The 25189-nt window shown below is 49.3% G+C and overlaps 1 protein-coding gene across 1 annotated transcript in view; it reads right to left on the reverse strand.

Moving 5' to 3' along the window:
• Nucleotides 1–25189, reverse strand: part of LOC144827270 (uncharacterized) — a 197676-nt gene that overhangs the window by 59357 nt on the left and 113130 nt on the right. The window contains exon 2 of the mRNA XM_078685648.1: nt 1388–1939. Within this exon, the coding sequence (XP_078541774.1) occupies nt 1388–1939 (552 nt within the window). The remainder of the gene's footprint in view (nt 1–1387; nt 1940–25189) is intronic.

The raw sequence follows: 25189 nt of genomic DNA on the forward strand, positions 1-25189 counted from the left end.
CACCAGACCATCCATCACCCACGGCTTGATTACCAGTGGACTGAACCATGGCAACGCCCTTTGTGCTGACATCGCCTCTCAACTTACCAAGAGACTCCAAGTCATACAGAAAACAGCAGCCAGATTCACTCTCAAACGTCCACTCTGTCTCACATATACAAACACCTCAAGGACCTCTGCTGGCTCCCCATCCATAAACACACCCTTTTTGAGCTACACACACCTACAAGGCACTACACACAATACATATACAGCTGCATCCACTTCCACACACCAACCAGACACCTCCGGTCGGCTAACCTCCTCCTCACCAACAATACTGGCATTTGATAAGAAAGAGCCAAGGCCATACATTTTCCTACCAGTGCCCCAAAGCCTGGAATGACATCCCCTTCGACATGAGAGCTGCCAGCTCCATCACATAATTTTGCAAGAATCTGAAAACCTGACTATTCCAATGGGCTCTAGGTAGCGCAGCTACTCCAATCCTAGGCACCAGGATACCCTCCTGGGGGATATAGACACCATAAAAATAAACATAGCATAAAAGAATGGCCATCTGACATTTAGTAAAGCACGACACGATAGAAGGAGCCTCAAAAGCTGTATATTCCCAGGCACAGTTTGGGACAATGAGATGGCACAGATTAAAAAATTAAGGGTTTTCCCCACAGGCTGCTGAGGGTGAAGTCTTTCCTCACGGGTGACAAATAACAACACTGATCAACGAGACTCAGAAGGGAACAAACAGGTAAATGCAATGCTATTGAGAAATGTGTTGCAAAATCCTGGCAATCCCGATTCTGTGGATTCAGCACTCGGATTTTAGGTTTAAAAAAGGGCACATTCTGAACAGTTAAATTCAACCCAGATGCACATAATACTTTATCAAACAGGCGCAATATATCAACGGAGCCAGGAAAAGAGAGAAACACATTTATGGCCTTTTGCTTTGCATTTTGCTTCCTGTGGCCCTGCATATTCTGTTGTAATTTTATGATTACAAGTAACAGAATGCAAAGAAAAAGACTATTCTAGGTAATCTGCTCATGCACGGACCCGAAGAGCTTGAAATCGCTGATGCTTTACTTTTCTGACATTGTAATTTTGTTCTCTAGTTTAAGTCTTTGATATAATGCTCATGAAAAAAGTCCCATGCTGGAACATTTCCTTGTGAAAACAGAAGACTATGAACTTTTTTTAAACAAAACCAATGAAAGAAATTCCTAATAATATGTGACTTTCTAGAGTACAAAATGTACAAATCAATTTCAGGATTAATTCTCCGGCAAACTAGGTTTACTTATGTTTGTATGATATTTGTCCCATAATTTACTACAACTCTAGATGTAAACACGAGGCAAGCAGTCCGACCACACAAAAGTACCTGTATTCTGTGCTGCCAGTAGACTCTTTTTTAAACGTGCATTTTCTTTCTTTAAACTCTGGTTTTCTTTGATCAGATTTTCCAAAACAGCGAATGGGTTATTCTTGTCACTTTCCTCCTCTTCCTTGCTTTCATCTTCGGTATCATCTATAGCCTCAAATTCCACCGATGTTGACTGAAAGCTGTTCTCGTCCAGCGAGGATTCCAATCTTGGGACACCAGTCTGTTCTGACTTCACGCACACGGTTGGCAGGCTAAATGTGCTGTAAAGCCCTGGAGGCGCCATGAACTCTAGAAACTCGTTGACGTCAGAACCGCGGAACTGGCGAGGTGCGTCACTAGTCTTTATTTTCTTGCAGGGCGAGCCCACGCTCTGTTCCGTTGTATGGCTGACCAATGCAGGTGTCATAACACCAGCTGCGCAAGGCTTCAAAGGAACGTGTTCGTTGGTCAGCTCTAGAAGTAGGTCGCGAATCTCAGACGCTGGCATGCCTTTCTTCTCAGCAATAAATCCTTGCAGTGCCTGTTGTCTTTCCACACAAGGCATTAGACCTATGAAAACAAAGCGAGTGTGAATTAAAAATGAAATAAGATAATTGTTATTGGAACTGCAGAGAGCATCCTCACTTATCTGCAACACAGGACAGAATATAAAAGATACATTTTAAATTTTAAGACATGCATCTTCATAAACAGACTTTATAAGCTTCACTGCATTGTGTTCTAATTATGGAAATGTATTTCCTCCCCAAGGTCGTGTTCACCTTGTTCTATGTCAAAGGGCTGGCTTTGAACCATAATAGTATAATTAAATGAAAAAAATAGCTGCTCTGCCTAGCTGAAAGTCACGCATCCCTACATTGTAATTTAGAGAAACAAGACGGTAAAATGGATTGGTCTTCTTGTAGCTGCACTACTCACTGTGAAGATAAAACAACAGGGAAAATATATGTTCCAAGACACCAACTAAGCCACATTCAGAGATGAGTTTTGAATAACATAAACGGCCAAAGAAGGAGATTAGCTCAAACATAAATATATATATATATATATACTTTGATTTACTAGTCCCTAATACAGTGCACTGAGTGTGCAGAGGGCCTGTAAATCAAATGGTGCTGGTGGGCCGCAACACTGGTTGTGCCACCCACATAAGCAGCCTGTAAATGTAACTCAGACCTGTCATTGCAGATCCTGTGTGCAGTCTGGCACTGTCATGTCGACCTGGCAAGTGCACCCACTTACAGGCCCTAACCTTCCCTTTTCTCACATGTGAGTCACCACTAAGTAGGCCCAAGGTAACCCTGCGGGTAGGATGCAGTGTATGTGAAAGGTAGGACATGCCCTGTGTGTCTGGCATGTCCTTATAGTGAAATGCTGCCAATTTAAATTTTCACTATTGCAAGGCTATCTGTTCCCTTAGGATAGAATGGAGAGTTTGCTTATAACATTTTATAAACATAACTACCCCGGGGAACAAGATCGGAAACTCAGAATGTTAAGATGCATCTTTCAGTGAGGGTGGTTTTTACATTCTGTGTTTGAAAATACCACTTTTAGAAAGTAGTTATTTTCTTGTGTAGCCAGCAAGTGTGCTTCTGCCAGGATATGTATTGACTGTCTGGCTTTAGTGTGACAGGGGCTGGGGCGGTACAGTGGCTCCAGAGAGTTTGGATTAGTCAGGGCTGGGCTGTAGAGACCTGGGCTGCATTTAGAATAGGTGAAGGAGATGTCCTTTCACCTGAATGGGCCTGGTCTGCGTTCCAGAATGCTGTATCCACCTCTTTCCAGGAATCTGAACCAGTGAGGACAGAACTGGTTTTGGCTGGGCACAAACACCCACTGCCTTCACAGAACATAGGATTTTGCTGTATGAAATCGGGCCCAGACCCCATAACTTTAAATCACTTTTGGACTTTAAGAGGAACATCTGCCAAAGAGAAGAGCTGGAGAAACTGGAGGAGGATACTGTACCTTTGCTGTGTGCTGTCTGGGGTTGGCCTGCAGTGGCTGTTTCTGCCAAGGAGAGGAACTGTTTGTGTATCCTGCTTCAGAAAGTATCTCCAAGGGCTTGAAGTGGAACTAGCCCCCTGTTCAAGAGGTCTCAGGAACAGCAAAGACCTCACCATTTTTTTGGGCACAGTCTCTGGTTCCACTGGTTTCACTCGCCGCAGAAGAAAAGGGCAACCGGCTCCGTCACGGAGTCCATCGAAGACTCCGTGTCCTGAAGGCACCACAGAGAGCACCGCCTCGCTTCACTTTGCAAAGCAACCCTTGTCTCATCGACTCCATCAACGAGCCGCTGATTGCACCACGTCCTGTGGGTATTGCACTCCACAATGCTTTGCTACACACTGCACAGACGTCATCGACTCCTTCGCTGCCTGACACCAACTTCAACCAGCTCCGTCGTCGAACCGTGACCTGCCAGAATCGTATTGAGCGCCACCTCACCCTGCAACGCAAGCCTTGGTCTCACCAACTCCATCAACGAGCCGTGTGGACACCACCTACTGCAATGCTTCCATCTCACATCGCAACCGCGACGGCTGCCCCTGACCAGCTCGTACCATTGGGTCAGCCGCAACAAGAAAGGTACTGTCTCCGAGTCTGTCGACACTTTCACTAACCCGTACCGATGTGGTTGGCTGGAATTGTTAGACTCTGTTGTGTTCAGTAACGCGTTGGCCCCCAAAGGAACTAACAAGTTGGAGGAACTGTGTTTTTCAATTTATTCCTGCAATTTAACAGTTATTTTTCACATTAACTATTTTTTTTCAGTACTGTATGTTGGACTTTTGTCATTTTTTGGCCTTGTTGGTTTAGATAAAGTTTTGCTCATTTTTTTAAACTGGTGTGGTGTCCATTTTTAGTGTTTTCACTGTGTTACTGTATGCATGAGCAAATGCTTTACACACTGCCTCTGAGATAAGCCTGTCTGCTCGTGCCAAGCTACCAAGGGGGTGAGCAGGGGTTATTTTAGAAGTATATCGCTCTTACCCTGACTAGGAAGAAGGGTCCCTGTTTGGACAAAGGTGCAAACCCTTGCCAACTAGAGACCCCCATTTCTAACAGGAGTTCATACACGCAAATATTTTTTATATTTTGGGTTTGACCTTCTAACAATGCCACGGGTTCCACTATTTCTATTGTGGAATATTTGGAACGTGTGTCCATCTGAACTAGAAGTTGTTATCCATCCATTATGCTGCAGGTATCAGCGTTTACCCTAGTCCTTGGTTCTTTCCATGTCCCTTCTGTGTTGACCAGTGCCAGGGAGTTCTGCATTCTTGCAGCTTGTCAGAAGAGATATTCCATGATCATGGATTCTGTGAGTTTATCCATAAATGGGAACCACACCTTCTCTCTTAGCCAAATCTTTGTTTTTGCAATGCCTTGATGCCCTTGGTGAGCCAGTGATATTGTAGGATGCGGTAGACTTTTGGGAATGACGATCTTGTCTCTTCTCAGAAACATTGCCTCTCCCATTACTCTTATCTTGCTCCTGGACTTCCATAACTCTGTCAAAGTCTAGTGAGTTTCCTAGTTCCTCCACTCATGGCCTCGGCAAAATGTGTTCCACTTGTTCTTCAGCAGTACAGTTCTCGTTCGCTGCATCCAATAGTCTGTGCTGGTGGCTTGATTGATCTCCTATGCTGAGATTGGTCTGGGGCAGGCACGCAAAGGCACTAGTCGCACAAAGTGTTCTGTGCAAGCAATTGTACAGATGTCTTCAGCGTTATTTCCTATGAGGTGTCTGGAGAGGTATTCTGTGACAATGCCAGCCCCTGGTCTGTCTGTCTGTCACATCAAAAGTATAGGAGATGACAGCTGAAAGGGGACCCTCCTGGACCTTAGGGTGACTGGATTGATGGTTTTGTCCATGTGGAGCGTGGCAGGTTTCCCTTTCACTTAGCTTAGTCACACAAATAGGTCTTAAAGTCAAAGACAATGGCATTGACCTATCTTGTGTTGATATTTCGAGCTAACCAGATCATGGCACATGTCTATGTGGTAGTAAAGCTAATAAGGGTGCCGGTGCCATCATCGACTAGGAAGAACTTTTTATCACTCTACGATCCTCATACTGAATAGGGGTGCTGAAAACACAAATGACTGGTGGTAGCTTAAGGCAAAAAGTGCAGGTTCTGGTCACGTGAAGTCAGGGCCGGGTTTCTGAGCTGGTCGAATGATGGCTTGTCCACCACATTGACTGATCACCTGTGTCGATGAGTGCTGTGATCTTTGTTTCATGGACAACGCCTTTACACTTGAGGGGTGGTGTTAGAAATTGAGTTACTGATTGACATGGGGTGTGAGACCTGGTCAAGTAGCAACCACAATCCTAATCTGGGTAAGGCATACGCGAACCCCAAATTAACCTGTACTCTCCCCCTTTCTAGCTTGGCACAGAGAAGTCAGATCAAAACAACAAAAATCCAATCCGCACAACCAGAGTTATACATTTTTAAGGAATAAACTGTAAAATAGTGCCTAAAAGCATAAAGTACCAATTGCAGCTATCTGGTCGTGCTGCACAGGCTCAGAGTCAAAGGTTCAGACCAACCGTGATGGAGCGTGGGTCGGATACAGTCCTAGATTTGGGTTCATTATAAAGTTGCAGATCCAGTTCTTTCTCACCATGCAAGAGGACAGCAGGTCAGTACAGCATGGCAGTAGCTCCTTTAGAGTAGCAGACCAGCAGAGTGACAGTCCTCGTAGCAGGACAGTAGACTTTTTTTTCAGACAGGGTATCCACAGGTTCACAAGTGTAAAGAAGAATTGGTGTATGAGGTCCTTTGTTATACACAGTTGTGTATTTGAAGTGGGGAAAAGCTTCTAGAGGTAAGCCTTTGAAATGCACCTATGCCCTGCCTATCTGGCCCCGGCTCCAGACTAACTACAGGGGATATGCAGCCCTTTGTTTGCAGGCAGGATACAGCCTTTTCCAGTGTAAATGGGGCTGTGCCCAGCAACTCCCTCCCATCCTGCCAGTGATAGCCCATCCAGTCTCACCTAAGATCCCATTGTGTGTGGCTGTCTAGGAGCAATAAACAAAGCCCCACTGTCACCCACACCAATTTATGTTACCCAGAAACAGGCTTCAGGCACTAAATGGCTATGGTAAGAAAATGCCAACTTTCTAAAAGTGACATTTTCAGAGTTGTAATTTAAAATCTGACTTCACCAAACGTTATAATATTAAATTAGGATTCCACAGGCACTAAACATGATCTGGTTAGCTCTGCCTATTTGGAAATTACATTTCTAAAATGTAATAAGGCAACTCAAATGTTATCCTATGGGAGAGATAGGTCTTGCAGTAGTGAAAAAGAAAGTTAAGAGTTTTTCACTACCAAGACATGTGAAAGTGAAATGTCCATGTACTATTTTTAAAATATATTGCAACCCTGTCCTCTAGCATGTCTAGGGCCTACCATATGGGTGACTTATATGTATTAAAAAGAAAGGGTTGGGCCTGGCAAAAGGTTTACTTTTCTAGGTAGACATGACAGTTTAAAACTGCACACACAGGTTCTTATAATGTCAAGCCTCAGACAATTTTAGAGTGCTGCTTAAGTGGGTGGCAACAACCAGTGCTGCATGTACACTAGTAGCATTTAATTTACAGGAGCTGGGCAAATGTAGTTCTACCTTACTAGGAACTTACGAGTAAATTAAATATGCCAATTGGGTATAATTCGAATCCAAATATTAACATTTCTGCTACTTGGAAGAAATGAGGTCGAGGAGAGGTTCACTTTCCTCTTCCACTCCATCGTCTGTGACCAGAAGCATGGTCAACTCAGACCTGTTGAAGTGGACCTTGAGGTAATTGACATGCAAAACCCTTAAAGGGTTCCTGGGAGTCTTGAGGTCCACCAGCGGTCTTGTAGAGCCCTCTTTCCCACAGTCCCCATAACCACACTTTTTTGCCAGGCTGAAACTCGGCCGGAGTGGTTGTTTAATGTCCTCCTGTCTGGCTTCTAGATTTTCCTGTGCTTTGCTTCCAGAAGCGCTTCATCTGAAGATGGAGTTTAGTCACAAAGAAAGAGCCCCTATGGCTACTAATGCATTCACCATACAGATCTTCCACACTGCCTCACAGCAGTAACCTGAGAGTGAACATAAAGGATGTGATCGCCAGATACCAGCACTAAAAATAATTAAAATTTTTATTAAAAAACATACATCAAATTTGATTCAAATTGATTGAAGCTATAAAACATTACATAGCTAATTAAAAATGTAAAAAATGGCATAAAATAAAATAAGAACCAAAATACGCATGCATCAGACAATAACATTCATTACAAGTTGGGAACAAAGAAAAAGAGAGAACAATAGTTCCTAGTTCTAGAGGGAACCACTAAATCAGGTCAGTATTCAATTGTATCCAACATGGGTGCGATATCTAATCAAGATTATACAATACAATTGCCCCAACAGATTTTAGATAGTGTCCTCTTCACTGAGCATCGACGCGTTTCGGTGGGCCTATAAATGTATGGCCATCACCTTCTTCAGGAAAGTCAAATACGTCCCAATCATAATATTAATAGTCTGTAGAGATAAACAGAGCAATAAACATTACACAATCCCACAAATCACGGTACACCCACATAATTCCAACCCCCATAGGTTCGATACACCATCCTTATGTCCAAAGTCTCAACCCACTGGTAAAATAATTATAGACATCCATATATACATCACAAACATTCATCATTCCCTTGATAATAGGTACCCATTAAGTGCATCAACCTCCAGATACCCAGCATAAATATGCTTATTTATTGGAAGAGAAACATCCCAGCTTCTATGTGGAAAGCTTGAGAGACTATCCCAATAGCCTCACAACCAGGGGCCTATCCACCTCCATCTTAATGAACTCATCTCTCGATCTAATTATCAAATTATACCTGTATTCCCAGGGCTAGTGAATGACTCCGGATCAGCATTACCACATGATACTTGGTACAGTCAATACCTGCCATAAAGTAAATATATTTACACTTCATATCTGCTCCAAACGATATACCTGTGTGCACACAGTCGTGCTTAGATAGATCTACAGACATTTATTTTACCTTAGTCGAAGAAGCAACAAGGCACACTATTGCAGACTTTACCGTGGGCTATCTGAGACCTTTCCTCATACGGATAAGGAGCCTGTGCATGTCAAAACACAATAACACAATGGCAATACTAACATTTGACATTGTGAAAGAAAGGGATCACAAACTCACCCTAATGGCATATATCTGTGTGGCTTCAGGACTCAATATTTACCTTCAAGATATTACGAGGAGCCTTTAATTCAGCGCAAAAAATCCTTGCTAAATTAGAATGGTTGTTTCAATCCTTCTCGATACAACTAAAGGAAAGAAAAAGTTCACACTATGAATCCAATATTCAAGTTGGGCTGCCTCCTTATGCTTGATTATTTTTGCAGTGCAGACACTCATTGTCAATCTTCGTCTAGCGTGACAGTTGCTTATTCTTTGTATTATCATTGCACTTCAATGTTGTATATATGACCGGAATGTGATAAATCTCTGGTAAGCGCTGGGAATAAATGCTCAATACACAACTGAGCCCCTCACAACCTCCTTTAGCCTGTACCCGACTGAATGGCCCTGGTCTAAATATCATAATAAAGAGTGCACTTAATGGGCCTATTAATATTTAAATCCCTGATGTACTCCAAAGGTGACACAAAAGAATACATACATGCCGCAGGAGGAGTTATAAACGCACCCACAAATTACACACAGTGTTCGTTTGAAACAGCAATTCGTACCTATCCTTCTACTTTAATTCATGATTATCTAACCTGGCCAACATGCCTCCTCAATCTTTAAGTAGCCCGGTATATATTCACCTTTCAAATTGCTGAAACTACTCAGGGCAGAGCACACCGTTACCTTCAATCTGTGAAAATAAAAACGGGACATATATCACTATGATGTCCTGCCCAGGGGCCAAGTTCACAAGGTCCGGTAGCCTACATCGGAAAAACCTACCTAAGTCCACCGTGTGAATCGCTTCGGGGTGGAATGCCTCCGGAAAATGTCAAACGCCGACCCTAATTTCACTCATGTTTAAATACCCGACGCTGAGCGCGTACCAATCGCGGAAGTGCACCATCACTTCCTGAATTGCGCTACAGATACAAACATTGTAGTACGTGGCAACACTGTTCCGTCATCTTGGAGGTATATTATACTCCATTTCGAATAAAGCCCTTAAGCACCTTCAGCGCTTTTTCTTATGCAAAATATGTAATGAACAGATGATCCGTTCATGATGCATTAGGGCATAGAAGCACATTATTATTTATTGCCTACGCTAACCCTCTAATGTCTACTAATAAAATAAAACAATCTACTATGAATATTAGAGGTTATTAGATACGAAAAAATAATTTCTATTTTTCCTTTTTCCTCCATTGGACGAATTGTGCACACTAACCGATTATTCCACAAAATTACCAGTCAAATGTGGGCCACACATAAGATAAATTAACCAGTGCAGAAGCGGCTCATGTTGCACCAAAAAATAGAACATAACTAAACAGTGGGCAATCAATGACAAAGGACCGCAAATATCCAAACCCAACAGCAAAGCTAATCACCTTGTCCCCAGGATACGCTCCCACTCCTCTCTTGAATTCAGGCCTGTTCTCGCAGTATTTAAATGGGAGATGTAACATTGCTCTCGCGCTTTGCGCTTCGAATGAATGTTACCCCCTCTCCTGTCTAGATTGACTTTTTCAAGAATGAACCAGAGAAAATTATTTTCTCCATGTCCAAATTCCAGAAAGTGTGGCACAAGAGGTGCCGTAAGTTTCTTGGTTTTGATGGCAGACCTATGTTCATGGGTACGGACCTCTCTTCCAGCCACAAGGGCATAACAAAAGATATATGGCATTGCGGCTTCTACAATTATTGAGAGTCCTAGATCTGATAACACATCCATTGTGTGTGACTTCCTTCGTTTGTAGGCATTGTGGACATATATTGCATGTACCACACCTAACGTCACCAACAGTCGGAGTGTTCAAAATAGAACTCTGGGTCTCCTGATTTTCCTCTCGATAGGTGTGCACAAACATTTCCCTTAGGTTTTTGTTCTTTTTGAATGCCTATAACGGTCTCCCTAGCTTAACGTCTTCCTCATGATTCAATATATGCCAATTTCTATTGAAAGCGCTCTTTATCTGGTTACTCATGTTGGAGAATTTACTAACAAAGACTACTTTGTTCGGAAGTTCTTTCTTTACCACCGGTCTATTGACCAGTGCGTCACGATCGTAAAACCTCGCTCGCTTTAATGAATGCGAGAGAAGTTTCTTGGGGTAGCCTCTGTCTATGAATTTACGCTTCAGCTCCTCAGAGTGCTTATAGAAATCCTTCAAGTCAGAACAATTTCTCCTCAGTCGAAGAAATTGGCTGAAGGGAATGCTCTTGTGACTTGGGGTGAAAACTAGAGAAGTGAAGGAGGGTATTCTTCGCTATAGGTTTCGTGTACAACTCCACCTCCACCACTCCATTCTCATCCTTAATTGAAATGTCTAAACAATCCACTTTAGTTTTACTATACTGGGATGTAAATCTTAAGTTGGCATCACCCAGGTTGAGCCAAGTAAGGAAATCATCCAACACATCTGTGCCCCCTTCTCAAATGAAAAAGATGACATCAATGTAGCGGTACCAGCCCGCTACATTTTCATAGAAAGGGGCCACCTCATTGTATATGTGTTTGGATTCAAATTGCCCTACATAGAGGCATGCCAGGCTGGGGGCACAAGTAGCCCCCATACTGGTCCCCATCATTTGTTGAAAATACTCATCCATTAACTAAGAAAATGTTGTTCTTGAGGATTAGTCTAACACATCTAACAATGAAATCACTGTTTTCCCCACCAAGATCTTGATCCTCAAGGATATCGTGGATCACTCTAACAGTATCCTCCTGCAGTATATTCGTGCAGAGAGACTCGATGTCCAGAGTAACGAGACATGGAGTCTCTCTACAGAACTGTTTCCCTTCAATAAGGGAAATAATGTGGGCTGAGTGCCTAACATATGACTTCGGACCACACACAATAGGCCGCAAAAAGTGGTCCACATATTTGCTAATAGGTTCCAACAGCGAGTCAATATTACTTACTATTGGTCTCATGGGTGGATCAGTATAACTTTTGTGGATCTTGGGCAGACCGTACAGCACGGGCATCCTAGGTTCTAAGTTGTTTAAAAATTTGAACTTATCCTCACAGATCCATGAGCTTTCTTTCGCCTCTTCCAGCAGACTAAGATATTCTCTAGACACTCTATTTAAAGGCATTGGTGTGAACATAGTGTTCTCTTACATAAAGCATTTTTAACATCCTCTCTTCATAATCAAGGGTATTGAACACCACTACACCACCACCCTTACCTGCAGCCTGGATCGTTAAATTCCTGCCTGCTTTAAGGGAGTTCAGTGCCTGTCTCTCTTCTCTACTCTCTTCTAATGTTGTGTGAGATAGGGTTGCCGTTTCTATTAAGGATGTTGTGTATGTCACTTTCAACTGCTCTTTCCAAAATATCCACATTCTTACCAAACATAGCTAACGTGGGAACAAACACAGACTTAGGTTTAAGACCTGAGACATTAACATATTCTCTATTTTCGCGGTTCTCAATACACCTCCCTAATATAATTTTGGGAAAAACAGAACGCAACTCCTTTTCTAGCTGAAACTTATCAATATTGGTAGAAGGGACAAAGCTAAAACTCCTACTCAGGATACTAATTTCTGTATCATTAAGAACTCTATCTGACAGATTTACTACTGGTGCTCTGTCTGACGCCAGTAGCGCTGACTTCTAGTACGTATGTACTCCTATTGTTGAGGAGGACCCCTGTTCGATTGGCCCCTCCCTGAACTTCCGTTGTATCGCTGGTTTCTCCTGGGGCGTGAGTCTAAAAAAGGCCCATGATCTCTTAAGATTCCCCTATTCATAGGTTCCTCTCTAGGCACATTCTCGTCCTCACTACAGAGGTCTCCGAAAAGGTAATCTGTTTCCTTCCTCCTCTATTATAGATCTGTCCATTTGCTGGTCTTTCCCAAGTTGTCTAATTTTTCTGTTGAAAGTAATTCTCCCTAAGGTATGGGTAGGCTAATTCTTGAGAGAATCTATCCATATCCTTTCTTGTTGTTTTTTTTTGTTATGAAGATGGTCCCTATAGCCATCCACATCCCTATTTATTTTATCTAACTTCTTTTTTGTCTCCTCAAGAGCAGGGCAATTCTTAAGTTCATACTCGAGTTTCTCTATTGCCTCTTTCTCAATAATGATCAGTTCCTGGGCAGTCTCTATAATCAAGAGCATCCAGTCACGGCTGCATCTATTGGATATCAAAGCCCATGTCTCCAGAAATGTCTTATTCTCTATAAACAGGCCTGGTTCATTACGGACCTATAGCCCAATAGGAATAGTACCAGATTTGACATATTCAATTAAAAAATCCGCATGAGCCTCTGTACGGATACGTTTTTTTCTTAAGATTTACCAGTTTACCCCAGTTCTCACCTTTACCGGACACTACTGTAATCTTGCTACCATTTTTTGTATTAATTATCCTATTGAGTTGGTCTTCACTAAAACTAAAGGTCTTAAAATTATCCATGGGTGGCAAAGCTCAAGCCCACTGACCTTAACAGACAAAGAAGAAGACTCTCTCCAGCCAACAAGGGCCGTACCAATGTCACCAAGAAAAGGAGAGGGACCCACCAGCCAAAGGGGAGGGGTACCAAAAAAGACTTTAGTCACAAAGAAAGTGCCCCTATGGCTACTAATGCATTCGCCATACAGATCTTCCACACGGGAAACATCCTTTACGATGCTACTTTTACCACGCAGTGCCTTTACAACGCAGGTTTTTCAATGCAAGTCATTACAACGAATTGCGCTGGGGGTGCTCTAGGATAGGTAATAGTTTAATTTACTATCCAACACCTTCCCTACTATCCACGGGGATTGGAGTTGAAATAGTAAATTAAACTATTCACTATCCAGCACCCCCCAACGCAAGTCATTGTAACGACTTGCGTTGAAAAACCTGCGTTGTAAAAGCCTGCGTGGTAAAAGCATGCGTTGTAACAACGTACATCCCTTCCACACTGCCTCACACCAGTAACCTGAGAGCGAACATAAAGGATGTGATCGCCAGATCGGTTCATTATATTTTATGCATAAGAAAATGAGCTAAAGGTGCTTAAGTATTTACAACAAGGGGTGGTGATGGCCACTATAGGTGTGGCAGGGTATACTCAGACATGAGTCCCTTGCTCACTGCTCCATCAGTATTCAAGCAAGCCGGGCCGACGAGGCTGAAATGCCAGAAACCGGTCCCCGGTAGCTTGTCTCCTTTCTGGTGAAGAATTGGCTTTGTAGTTTGGTCTGCCCTGTTCCCATGATGCACTGGGCCAGGGACAGACTAATTTGCATATAGCCAGGTTCTGAGCTGGGATGGGGCAGTGAGCTAAATAACGGTGATGGATCAAGCCCTGATCTTTGGACTGGGTAAGAGTGGTCTGCTTAATTCAGACACTCTGTTCATCACCACCCCCTTTTCTGAATCGTTTTTGGCCACTATAGGTGTGGCAGGGTATACTCAGACATGAGTTCCTTGCTCACTGCTCCATCAGGATTCAAGCAAGCCGGGCCGACGAGGCTGAAATGCCAGAAACCGGTCCCCGGTAGCTTGTCTCCTTTCCGGTGAAGAATTGGCTTTGTAGTTTGGTCTGCCCTGTTCCCATGATGCACTGGGCCAGGGACAGACTAATTTGCATATAGCCAGGTTCTGAGCTGGGATGGGGCAGTGAGCTAAATAACGGTGATGGATCAAGCCCTGATCTTTGGACTGGGTAAGAGTGGTCTGCTTAATTCAGACACTCTGTTCATCACCACCCCCTTTTCTGAATCGTTTTTGGCCACTATAGGTGTGGCAGGGTATACTCAGACATGAGTCCCTTGCTCACTGCTCCATCAGGATTCAAGCAAGCCGGGCCGACGAGGCTGAAATGCCAGAAACCGGTCCCCGGTAGCTTGTCTCCTTTCTGGTGAAGAATTGGCTTTGTAGTTTGGTCTGCCCTGTTCCCATGATGCACTGGGCCAGGGACAGACTAATTTGCATATAGCCAGGTTCTGAGCTGGGATGGGGCAGTGAGCTAAATAACGGTGATGGATCAAGCCCTGATCTTTGGACTGGGTAAGAGTGGTCTGCTTAATTCAGACACTCTGTTCAACACCACCCCCTTTTCTGAATCGTTTTTGGCCACTATAGGTGTGGCAGGGTATACTCAGACATGAGTCCCTTGCTCACTGCTCCATCAGGATTCAAGCAAGCCGGGCCGACGAGGCTGAAATGCCAGAAACCGGTCCCCGGTAGCTTGTCTCCTTTCTGGTGAAGAATTGGCTTTGTAGTTTGGTCTGCCCTATTCCCATGATGCACTGGGCCAGGGACAGACTAATTTGCATATAGCAAGGTTCTGAGCTGGGATGGGGCAGTGAGCTAAATAACGGAGATGGATCAAGCCCTGATCTTTGGACTGGGTAAGAGTGGTCTGCTTAATTCAGACACTCTGTTCATCACCACCCCCTTTTCTGAATCGTTTTTGGCCACTATAGGTGTGGCAGGGTATACTCAGACATGAGTCCCTTGCTCACTGCTCCATCAGGATTCAAGCAAGCCGGGCCGACGAGGCTGAAATGCCAGAAACCGGTCCCCGGTAGCTTGTCTCCTTTCTAATTTCAAAGTATGTTTATTGAATTTTTCAGAACAGAAAAAGAAAGGCATGGCATAGCTAAGCACAATCAACAAGCAGGTTAAGCGAGCGAGACAGACAGACATGTCTTCTCTTAATAAGCGTTAGATGAGCAGGGTGAGCATGCTCAGATGTAAAGGTAGTGCCCGGAGGTCGAAAGACGCCCCTAGTCGGGGCAACAAGTAAACAAGCCAGCCTTAAGAACCCGCCCCCCCCCTAACACCCCAAAACAACACCCCCCCACCCCACCAGTACGCCAGTCTTCCATAGCAGTCCTGTGAGGTATTGCAAGACTAAATGTATCAGGGTGCCTCTGTTTGCGTTCGGTCTATCATGCAGTCCGTAAGTCGTAGGATACGAAGGTACTTCGGGCAGGTGATTTCGTGGAATTCCCTGGAGAGCAACGCTAGGAGTGGCTGCCAAGTGGTGCGGAATGCGTCAGTAGTATGTGTTAGTGTGGCCTGAATCCGTTCCATGCCCAAGGTGAACCATAGCTTGTGTAACCAGCCAGTGTGGGTGGGTGGGGTAGTAGAGCCCCATAGCGACAAGATGTGTTGCGACGCTGCCTGCATGGCGATGCCCATTTGTTTGCCGCGAGCTGATCGTAGGGGGAATGTAAGTGCGTTTGGAAGTCCTAGGAGTGCGTATGCTGGGAAACGTGGGATCTCAGTATCGAATGTGGAGTCAATATCGTCCAGGACGACCCTCCAATACTCCTGCAAGGCGGGACAGTCCCATAGGAGGTGAGTCAGTGTACCCCGGCTGCCACATCCTCTCCAACACAGCGCGCTACGGGTCGGGTTGCTTTGGTTGAGTCTCGCTGGGGTAAGGTGCCAATATATAGCCAATTTTATCGCCGATTCCCTGGCTTTGGTGTTGCGGGTAGTGTGGGCGGCCCCGTAATATATGTGGTTCCATTCGATCGTGGAAAGAGGTCTTCCGAGTTCCGCTTCCCAGCGCCGCTGCCCAGCGGTCTTAGCAGGGTCGGCAGTAGGGGAGAGCATCCGATAGAGATCTGAGATAAGATGTTTATCGGAGTCTTTGGACACAAGCCAGCGTTCGAACGGCGTCATTTGCCGGCCCACCAGAGGGGCAACGTCCGGGCTCAAGAGCCAGTGGCGGATCTGGAAATATTGATACATGTGAGGATTGTCCATTCCATAGTCTCGCGAGAGCTCGGCGAGAGGAAGGAACCCCTCCGTGTCAAAGAGGTGCCCGGCCGATCGGCACGGTGTATCACGCCATTGCAAGAAAGCTCGAGTGTCCGTGCCGGGTGGGAATGCGGGGTTGTCAAAGAGTGGAGTAAGTGGGGACGGGAAGGTCGTGAGGCCCCGTTTGACTGCCACCATGTCCCAGGTCGCCATAGTGGTCCGAGTAATAGGGGAACGGAGGAGATATCGCGGCCTATGCCGGCGAGCAAGGAACGGTATCTTCCACAGGGAGGTCTGTGCCATGGCCCTGTCCTGAAAGAGCCATCTCTTCTCCGATTCGGGCCGGTACCATTCCACCAGATACCGAAGTTGCGAGGCCTGGAAATACTGCAGCAAGTTTGGGATCCCGAGGCCGCCCTCGTCCACGGTCCTGTGCGCCACTTGACGATGTAGTCTGGCGCGTTTCCCCTCCCACACAAATTGGTGAAGAGCATGTTGGAGGTCAGCTAGCGTCCCCATTGGCGGTGACACCGGGAGGGTCTGAAAGATGTATAGTATTTTGGGTAGGACCGACATCTTTACCGCCGCGATCCTCCCAAGTAAGGAGAGGGGTTGCTTCGACCAACGCGCGAGGTCAGCCCGGATTTGGGATGATAAGGTAGAGTAGTTGTGAGTAACCGTCGAGACCGTGGAGGAGGTCAGAGTAATCCCCAGGTATGGCAGACGGGTGGTGGACCGCAGTTGGCAACCGAAGGTGGCCGGTGGGCTGTTGGAAAGAGCATGGCTGCCAAGGGGTAGTATCAGGGATTTCCCCTGGTTGACCTTGAAACCCGACACCCTGCCGAATTGGTCCAGCTCCGTCAAAAGTGCTGGTATGGAGCTAGAGGGACGGTTCAACGCGGCGATTATGTCGTCCGCGTACAATCCCACCACGTGGGATTCGTTGCCGAAAGACATTCCTAAAATGTGGGGATTATCGCGGATCTTCTGCGCCAAGGGCTCTATGTATAGGGCAAATAGGAGTGGTGAGAGGGGACAGCCCTGGCGAGTTCCCCTCTGTATCTCGAAAGGGTCGGACTTGAGGCCGCCCAGCCGGACACGGGCCAAGGGACGGTAGTAGCAGCTCGCGATCCAGGCCTGGAACCGGTCGCCCAGGCGGTAGCGTTGCAGCACAGCCTGCAGGTAGGTCCAATCGACACGGTCGAAAGCCTTCTCCGCATCGATGGCTACTAGGGCAGAGTCGGAAACCTGAAAATGAGCTTTGTCCACGAGGTGCAGGAGTCTTTTAGTATTGTCACTGCACTGGCGGTTCGGGACAAAGCCCGATTGGTCCGGTTCGAGGATGCCCGGGAGGCAGGGGCCTAAGCGAGCCGCCAGTACCCCCGTGAACAGCTTCAGATCCAGATTGAGTAAGGAGATGGGGCGGAATGCGGAGCAGTGCGTTGGGGGCTTGCCCGGTTTAGGCAGGACCACAATGTCGGCTGCAAGCATATCGGGCGGGATGGAGCTTGGCCCTTCAAAGGAATTAAAGAGCCTGGCGAGGATAGGCGCTAAGACATGGCCGAAGGACTTATAAAAGCCCGACGAGAAACCGTCAGGGCCCGGGGATTTAAGCGGACGGAGGCGTGCAATGGCAGCGAGGATCTCGTCGGGGCGAATGGGGGCATCAAGGGTTTCCACGCTCGTTGAACATAACGGCGTGATGTTGGCCGTTTGCAAGTAAGCGTCAATGGCTGTTGGCGACGCCGTATCTGTGCTATACAAAGAGGCGTAGTAGGAGCGAAAGGCCGAGGCAATTTGTGCGTCCTCAGTAACTGCCTCGCCGGCATCGTCTAGCAGCGTCGTGATTTTGGAGCGTTGGAGTTTGGCCTTCAAGGCACTGGCCAGGAGCCGGCCGGTGCGGTTGCCCCCCACGTAGTACGTGTGGCGGAGGCGAAGAGCAGCAAATTCTGCCCTGTCGGTATCGAGGCTAGCTAGCTGAGCCCTGGCGGCCTTAAGTTGGCGCCAAATTCTCGGGGCTCCGGTACGGCTGTGAGCTCTCTCCAGCTCCGCAACTTTGTCGGAGAGGTCGCCCCTCTTTTCTTTGCGAAGTGCGGCGTCTGCAGCTGATAACGCTATCAGCTCCCCTCTAACGACAGCTTTCAAAGCTCCCCATAAGGACGACATCGACACCTCAGGGGTATCATTGGTGGCCAGGTAATCCGAGATGCACTTATGAAGTTGGCGGGTGACCGCCGGTTTTTGTAAGAGGGTTTTGTTAAGTCTCCACGACCCCGGAGTGCGTGGCGTGCAGGGTACTTGAAGCGTCAGTTCCACTGCCTGATGGTCGGAGAGGGCAGCCGGGACAATCTCCACTGTGGTGATGTGGGGAATGAGGGTCGATGAGCCCAAGAAGTGGTCTATACGGGCGTAGGTGTGGTGTACGTGTGAGTAGAATGTGTACTGCGTTGCAAGCGGGTGAGCGTGCCTCCAAAGGTCTGAGATGTCCCTATCATGCAGCCAAGTAGTGCCGTTCTGCGAAATCGCCCCCGTGTCTCCGTAACGGTGCCCCGACCTATCCTTGGCCGTGTCCATGACGAGGTTAAGGTCCCCCTCTAGAAGCATGTAGGTGTGAGGTGTCTGAAGCGTTTCTGAGATTGCGGAAAGCAAGAAGGGTTCCTGACCGGTATTGGGGGAGTATATGGAGCCTATTGCGTATGTGGTGTTGCCAATCTGGAAAGCGTGGGCTAGAAGGCGTCCCCTGATTTCTCCTATTTTAGCCCCTACCTTGCCTTTAAAGCGCCGTGAAATGAGCAGAGCCACCCCAGCTTTCTTCGACGTGAGAGAGGAGAATAGTTGCTGTGGGAAAGCGCGGGAGCGCAGCCGGTGCCAATCCTTGGCCAAGAGGTGGGTTTCCTGCAGCAGGCAGATGTCGGCTGCTGAGTTCTCTAGGTAGGAGAGGACAGCCCTGCGCTTAATCGGGTTATTGAGTCCCTTGACATTAAGGGACAGGATTTTGAGCGTGTCAGCCATCACCGGGGTACGTAGTGGTGAACGGGCTCAACTCCGCAAAACGCTGCGCAGCAGTGGAGAACGTGGGCAAACCCTGGTGTGTGTAAAGATCCCCTGGCGTACTGGTCCCCACCCCCCACGGTGTACTGGTCCCCCCCAACAGTTCCCCCCCCCCGTGGCCACCCTAACCCCAACAGAGTGGACCCCCCTAACCCCCTGCAAGTGCCGAACCCCCCTTCCCCAACTTCCCCATCCCCCCCCATAACCTCCCCCCCAACGAAAACCAGTAAAAGTCTCGGGCCTAGTCGTGCAGGGCACAGGTCCGTAGAAAGTCAAAGAAAGGGGTACCGTGGTTGCAGCCCAATCAGAGGCTCCCCGACCCAAACCCCCGTCAAACTGCGTTCAAATGAGATATCACCCCCAAGCTGGGCAAGGTCCATAAGGGCAATAGTCTACTGGTCGGGTGCCGTGTTGTCCGCCACTTCCTGTATTGCAGCTTCTCGTTCCTGAGCGACCGTGATAGGGTCTGGCTTTGGGACGGATCTCGGCGCTCTCCTCCTGCGGACCGTCTGCCAGCCGTCAGCCGCTGGGCGAGGTGGGTCTCCCTGCGACCGGGACGGAGAGGCGTCTCTGGAGGTGGTGCCGTCCGGTATGTCAATCCCAAGCAGGGAGCAGGTGTCGCGGAGCGATTTAAGCTGGTGAAGGGATCCGTTCCACTTGAAGATCAGACGGAACGGGTGGCCCCAGGAGTAGGGTACCCCGGCCTCCCTCAGGAAGTTCGTCGCAGGCCTGAAGGATTTGCGTTTCAGCAGGGTGATATTAGAGAGATCCTGAAAAAGGGCCACTGGGTCATCGCGAAACGTGATGGGTTGTGCTTTCCTGGCCTCTCTAAGGATGCGTTCCTTCAGGGGAAAGTCCGGTAGGAACGCGAGGATGTCCGGAGGTGGTGCTGGCGCCCTGCGTGCCATGCCCACCCTGTGCGCTCTGTCGATGCGAATTTCGAAGTCGCTCGCCTCCCCCAGAATGTGTCTAAATAGGTCCTGTAGGTAGGTGGCCACACTGTCCTTTTCAGCTTTCAACGGGACCCCCCTGACCCTTATGTTATTCCGCCTGGAGCGGTTCTCCAAGTCTTCAGAGTGCCACTGTAAGTCCACCTGCTGATCCTGAAGTCGTAGGATTTCCTGCTGAAGTCGCTCCACCTCCCCACTGCGGGACCGATCCGCCTCCTCCAGCGAGGCCACACGCTCACCCAGGCCGTCGATGTCGTGACGGAGTTCGCGATGTTCCCCGGCCATGTCCTGTTTCAGAGTCTGGAAGTCTTCACGCAGTGTATTGAAAAGGGAGGCCAGGAAGGCTTTCGTTATCGGAGCAGAGTCTTCATCCTGTGGCTGAGGGCTCGCGGGGGGCCTCGGGGATGGCTGTGGTTGGGTTTTGTCACCTTTCGACGTCGCTTTATGCATGAGTTCCACCACGTTCCGGTTCCCCTTGCGATTAGAGTGCGTCATTGTGTCCGGTGCAGGGCGGCAGGCCAGCCGGCAAAGAGACTAACTGTGATGAGTGGTGAGCAAACCAGAGCTGTCCCGTGAGATGGCGAGGAGTGGCGACCCAAGAGGAGGCGTCTTGGGGGTGGCCGGAGGAAGAGTCTCTCGTGTGGCGCCGCAGGGGTGGCGCTCAGGACGCGATGTAGCCGGTGAGACGATGGGGGTAGAGGCGACCAGGCCAGCCGGGCTGGGGACACTGCGCCTCGTTGAGCAAGGGTACGCCTGAGTGAGGAAGAGCTACGCTGGCCTATGAAGAGTGCTGTGACACCAGGCTGAAGAGCAGCGCCTCGGAAGCAGTCGAAGGCTGCGAAGACGTCCACAGACGGGCTGATCGACCAGGCGGGGGAGCCGGTGGGTAGCAGGCAGCAGGCAGTCGGGAGGAGGTCTGCAATGACGGTTCCAGCAAACGGAGGCTCAGGGCAGTGTCCAGCAGGGGAGTGACACCGACCCCCGCAGGCGAGGGACCCCCAGCAGAGAGTACAGGGACCCAGGGGAGGGGAAGCAAGTGGTAGTCCAGGACGCAGGGCGCCTCTCACCTCATCCCCCACGTCCTAGGGGTCGTTTCCAATGCGGGGGTGCACTGCTGTGTGGTTCCTCGCGTTGGTGGCGGGTCCCTTCTCCGAGAAGTCGGGGAGACGGGGGGGTTCCGGGTCCCCTCCAGTAGCGGGCCGATGCCGCTAGTGAGATGTCCGCTGTGGGTGGAGTGGCGGTCGGAGATCCTTCCGACCCCCGGGCAGGCCCACGCCGGGGTCTAAAGTTGCAGGAGGCGTCCGGTGGGGTTTGCTGTGCCCGGAGGGGCCGTAGAAGCAGGCCGCAGTTCCGGTGGTAGTCCTCCGCCGATGATCGGGGATGCAGGGGAAACTCCGGCGAGGGGTGGGGGGCGAGAGCGCCCGGTGCAGGGCGCCGTCGAGTCAGGCCGCGCCGTCACCCCAGAGGCCCATACATGGCCTCAGAATGTCTGGGTTATACCGGACCGGATTTAGCGGGCCATGCCAAAAGAAGTTCTCACCGTGCAGCAGGAGATGTGTATAGCAGGAAGATCAGCGCGGGCTCAGTGAGAGCCCGCAGGCCACAGGCGGAGGGGTAGCGCCGCGGTTGTCAGCAGGAGGGAGGCGTCTCAGTCCGGATAGTGGTGCCCGAGCCCCAGGCGTGGGGAAGTCCACAGATGTCCCAGGCGATGGAGCGGGGTGCCTCAGTGGGCGGTGGGTAGCGGGCAGCCGGTACCACGTTGGTGGCCAGAGTTAGTAGCCCCGGTGGGCGAAGGTTCGGTTAAGTTCCTGGTAGGCCCGCGCCGGGGCCCACAGCAGCCGAGGGCTACCCAGCAGGGTGTGCAGTGTCCGGGGGGAGGGTCAGTTGTTCCCAACCTCCCGCCGCAATCCGCAGGGCGCACCTCACCTTTCTCTGCAGTGTGCTCTCCCAGACTGCCGTCCGTTATAGAGGCTGCCGTCGCGGCATGGAGCCGCAGCGAGGGGGTAATCCCACGTCGTCAGTGCGCTTCCCCTGCTGGCGGCTGAAGGGGGGAGAAGGCTCCGGGGGGCCACGGGCGGCGGGCAGACGGCGCCCCGCTCGGTGCTCGCCGTAGTAGGTCCAGTGGGCAGGGTCCCTTCCGACCGCCTGGTAGGCCCACGCCGGGGCCTAGAGTGGTTGGGGGCCCTCCGGTTGGGCGTGCAGTGTCAGGGAGGGTCAGGACAAGCAGCTCTCCTCGTGGGTGCGTCTCTCCTGCCAGTGGCCGGGGGGGAGGGGAGTCTCCGGCAGATCGCGGGAGACGGGCAGTCAGTGCTCCACCCGATGTAGGCCACTGCTGGTCTGGTGGTTCAGTTCCCGTGCGGCTGCCCGGCAGGCCCACGCCGGGGCCTAGAGTGACCAGGGGCTCTCCTGCGGGACGCCCAGGGTCCTGAAGGGTCGGAGCTCGCAGTCCCCTTCGCTAGTGCACCGCCCCCGCTGGCAGCTGAGGGGGTGGGAAGGTTCCGGCGGATCGCGTGAGGCGGGTAGTCAGTGCCCCGCCTGATGCAGGCCGCTGCCGATCTGGTGATCTGAGTCCCGCTCGGCCGCCTAGTAGGCCCACGCCGGGGCCTGGAGTTGCTGGGGACTCTCCGGCGGGGCGTTCTGTGTCCGGAGGGGTCGGGACGCACAGCTCTCTTCGGCCATCCGCTGCCGACCGCAGGACCTGCCCCACTGTGCTTCGCTGTGCGCCCCTACGGTGCCCCGGTCTCAGCGCTGACAGCCGCTGTGGCGTGGAGTTGCGGCGGAAGGGCTCAAACCTTCGTCGCCATTACGCTTTTCCCGCCGGCAGCTGAAAAAGCGGGGTATAGGCGGTCTCCGACTCAGAGAGACCCGATCGGAGGTTCCTCAAGTAAGCAGGGTGATTAGGAGCTAGATTTGGGCAGGTTTACAAGGGGGTGTCAGCTGGTGATAACTTGGAATGGGGCACAGGGCCGGGGAGCCTCGCGATCCACGTCCTCTCAAGCTGCCATCTTGGCCACGCCCCCCTTGTCTCCTTTCTGGTGAAGAATTGGCTTTGTAGTTTGGTCTGCCCTGTTCCCATGATGCACTGGGCCAGGGACAGACTAATTTGCATATAGCCAGGTTCTGAGCTGGGATGGGGCAGTGAGCTAAATAACGGTGATGGATCAAGCCCTGATCTTTGGACTGGGTAAGAGTGGTCTGCTTAATTCAGACACTCTGTTCAACACCACCCCCTTTTCTGAATCGTTTTTGGCCACTATAGGTGTGGCAGGGTATACTCAGACATGAGTCCCTTGCTCACTGCTCCATCAGGATTCAAGCAAGCCGGGCCGACGAGGCTGAAATGCCAGAAACCGGTCCCCGGTAGCTTGTCTCCTTTCTGGTGAAGAATTGGCTTTGTAGTTTGGTCTGCCCTGTTCCCATGATGCACTGGGCCAGGGACAGACTAATTTGCATATACCCAGGTTCTGAGCTGGGATGGGGCAGTGAGCTAAATAACGGTGATGAATCAAGCCCTGATCTTTGGACTGGGTAAAAGTGGTCTGCTTAATTCAGACACTCTGTTCATCACCACCCCCTTTTCTGAATCGTTTTTGGCCACTATAGGTGTGGCAGGGTATACTCAGACATGAGTCCCTTGCTCACTGCTCCATCAGGATTCAAGCAAGCCGGGCCGACGAGGCTGAAATGCCAGAAACCGGTCCCCGGTAGCTTGTCTCCTTTCTGGTGAAGAATTGGCTTTGTAGTTTGGTCTGCCCTGTTCCCATGATGCACTGGGCCAGGGACAGACTAATTTGCATATAGCCAGGTTCTGAGCTGGGATGGAGCAGTGAGCTAAATAACGGTGATGGATCAAGCCCTGATCTTTGGACTGGGTAAGAGTGGTCTGCTTAATTCAGACACTCTGTTCTCACCACCCCCTTTTCTGAATCATTTTTGGCCACTATATGTGTGGCAGGGTATACTCAGACATGAGTCCCTTGCTCACTGCTCCATCAGGATTCAAGCAAGCCGGGCCGACGAGGCTGAAATGCCAGAAACCGGTCCCCGGTAGCTTGTCTCCTTTCTGGTGAAGAATTGGCTTTGTAGTTTGGTCTGCTCTGTTCCCATGATGCACTGGGCCAGGGACAGACTAATTTGCATATAGCCAGGTTCTGAGCTGGGATGGGGCAGTGAGCTAAATAACGGTGATGGATCAAGCCCTGATCTTTGGACTGGGTAAGAGTGGTCTGCTTAATTCAGACACTCTGTTCATCACCACCCCCTTTTCTGAATCGCTAAAGGTGCTTAAGGGCTTTTATCCGAGATGGAGTATAATATACCCCCAAGATGGCGGAACAGTGCTGCCGCGTACTACAATGTTTGTAAATGTAGCGCAATACCGGAAGTGATGGTGCACTTCCGCGATTGTTACGCGTTCTGTGTCGGGTATTTAAACATGAGTGAAATTAGGGTCGGCGTTTGACATTTTCAGGAGGCATTCCACCCCAAAGCGATTCACACGGCGGACTTAGGTAGGTTTTACCGTTGTAGGCTACCGGACCTTGTCAACTTGGCCCGAGGGAAGGACATCATATTGATATATGTCCCGTTTTTATTTTCACAGATTGAAGGTAATGGTGTGCTCTGCCTTGAGTAGTTTGTATTATTGGAGAACCGTTTCAGCAATTTGAAAGGTGAATATATACCGGGCCACTTAAAGAATGAGGAGGCATGTTGGTCAGTTTAGATAATCATGAATTAAAGTAGAAGGATAGGTACGAATTGCTGGTTCAAACGAACACCGTGTTTAATTTGTGAGTGCGTTTATAACTCCTCCTGCGACATGTAT

Source organism: Lissotriton helveticus, chromosome 4_1 (genome assembly GCF_964261635.1).
Source record: "Lissotriton helveticus chromosome 4_1, aLisHel1.1, whole genome shotgun sequence".
Taxonomy (NCBI): domain Eukaryota; kingdom Metazoa; phylum Chordata; class Amphibia; order Caudata; family Salamandridae; genus Lissotriton; species Lissotriton helveticus.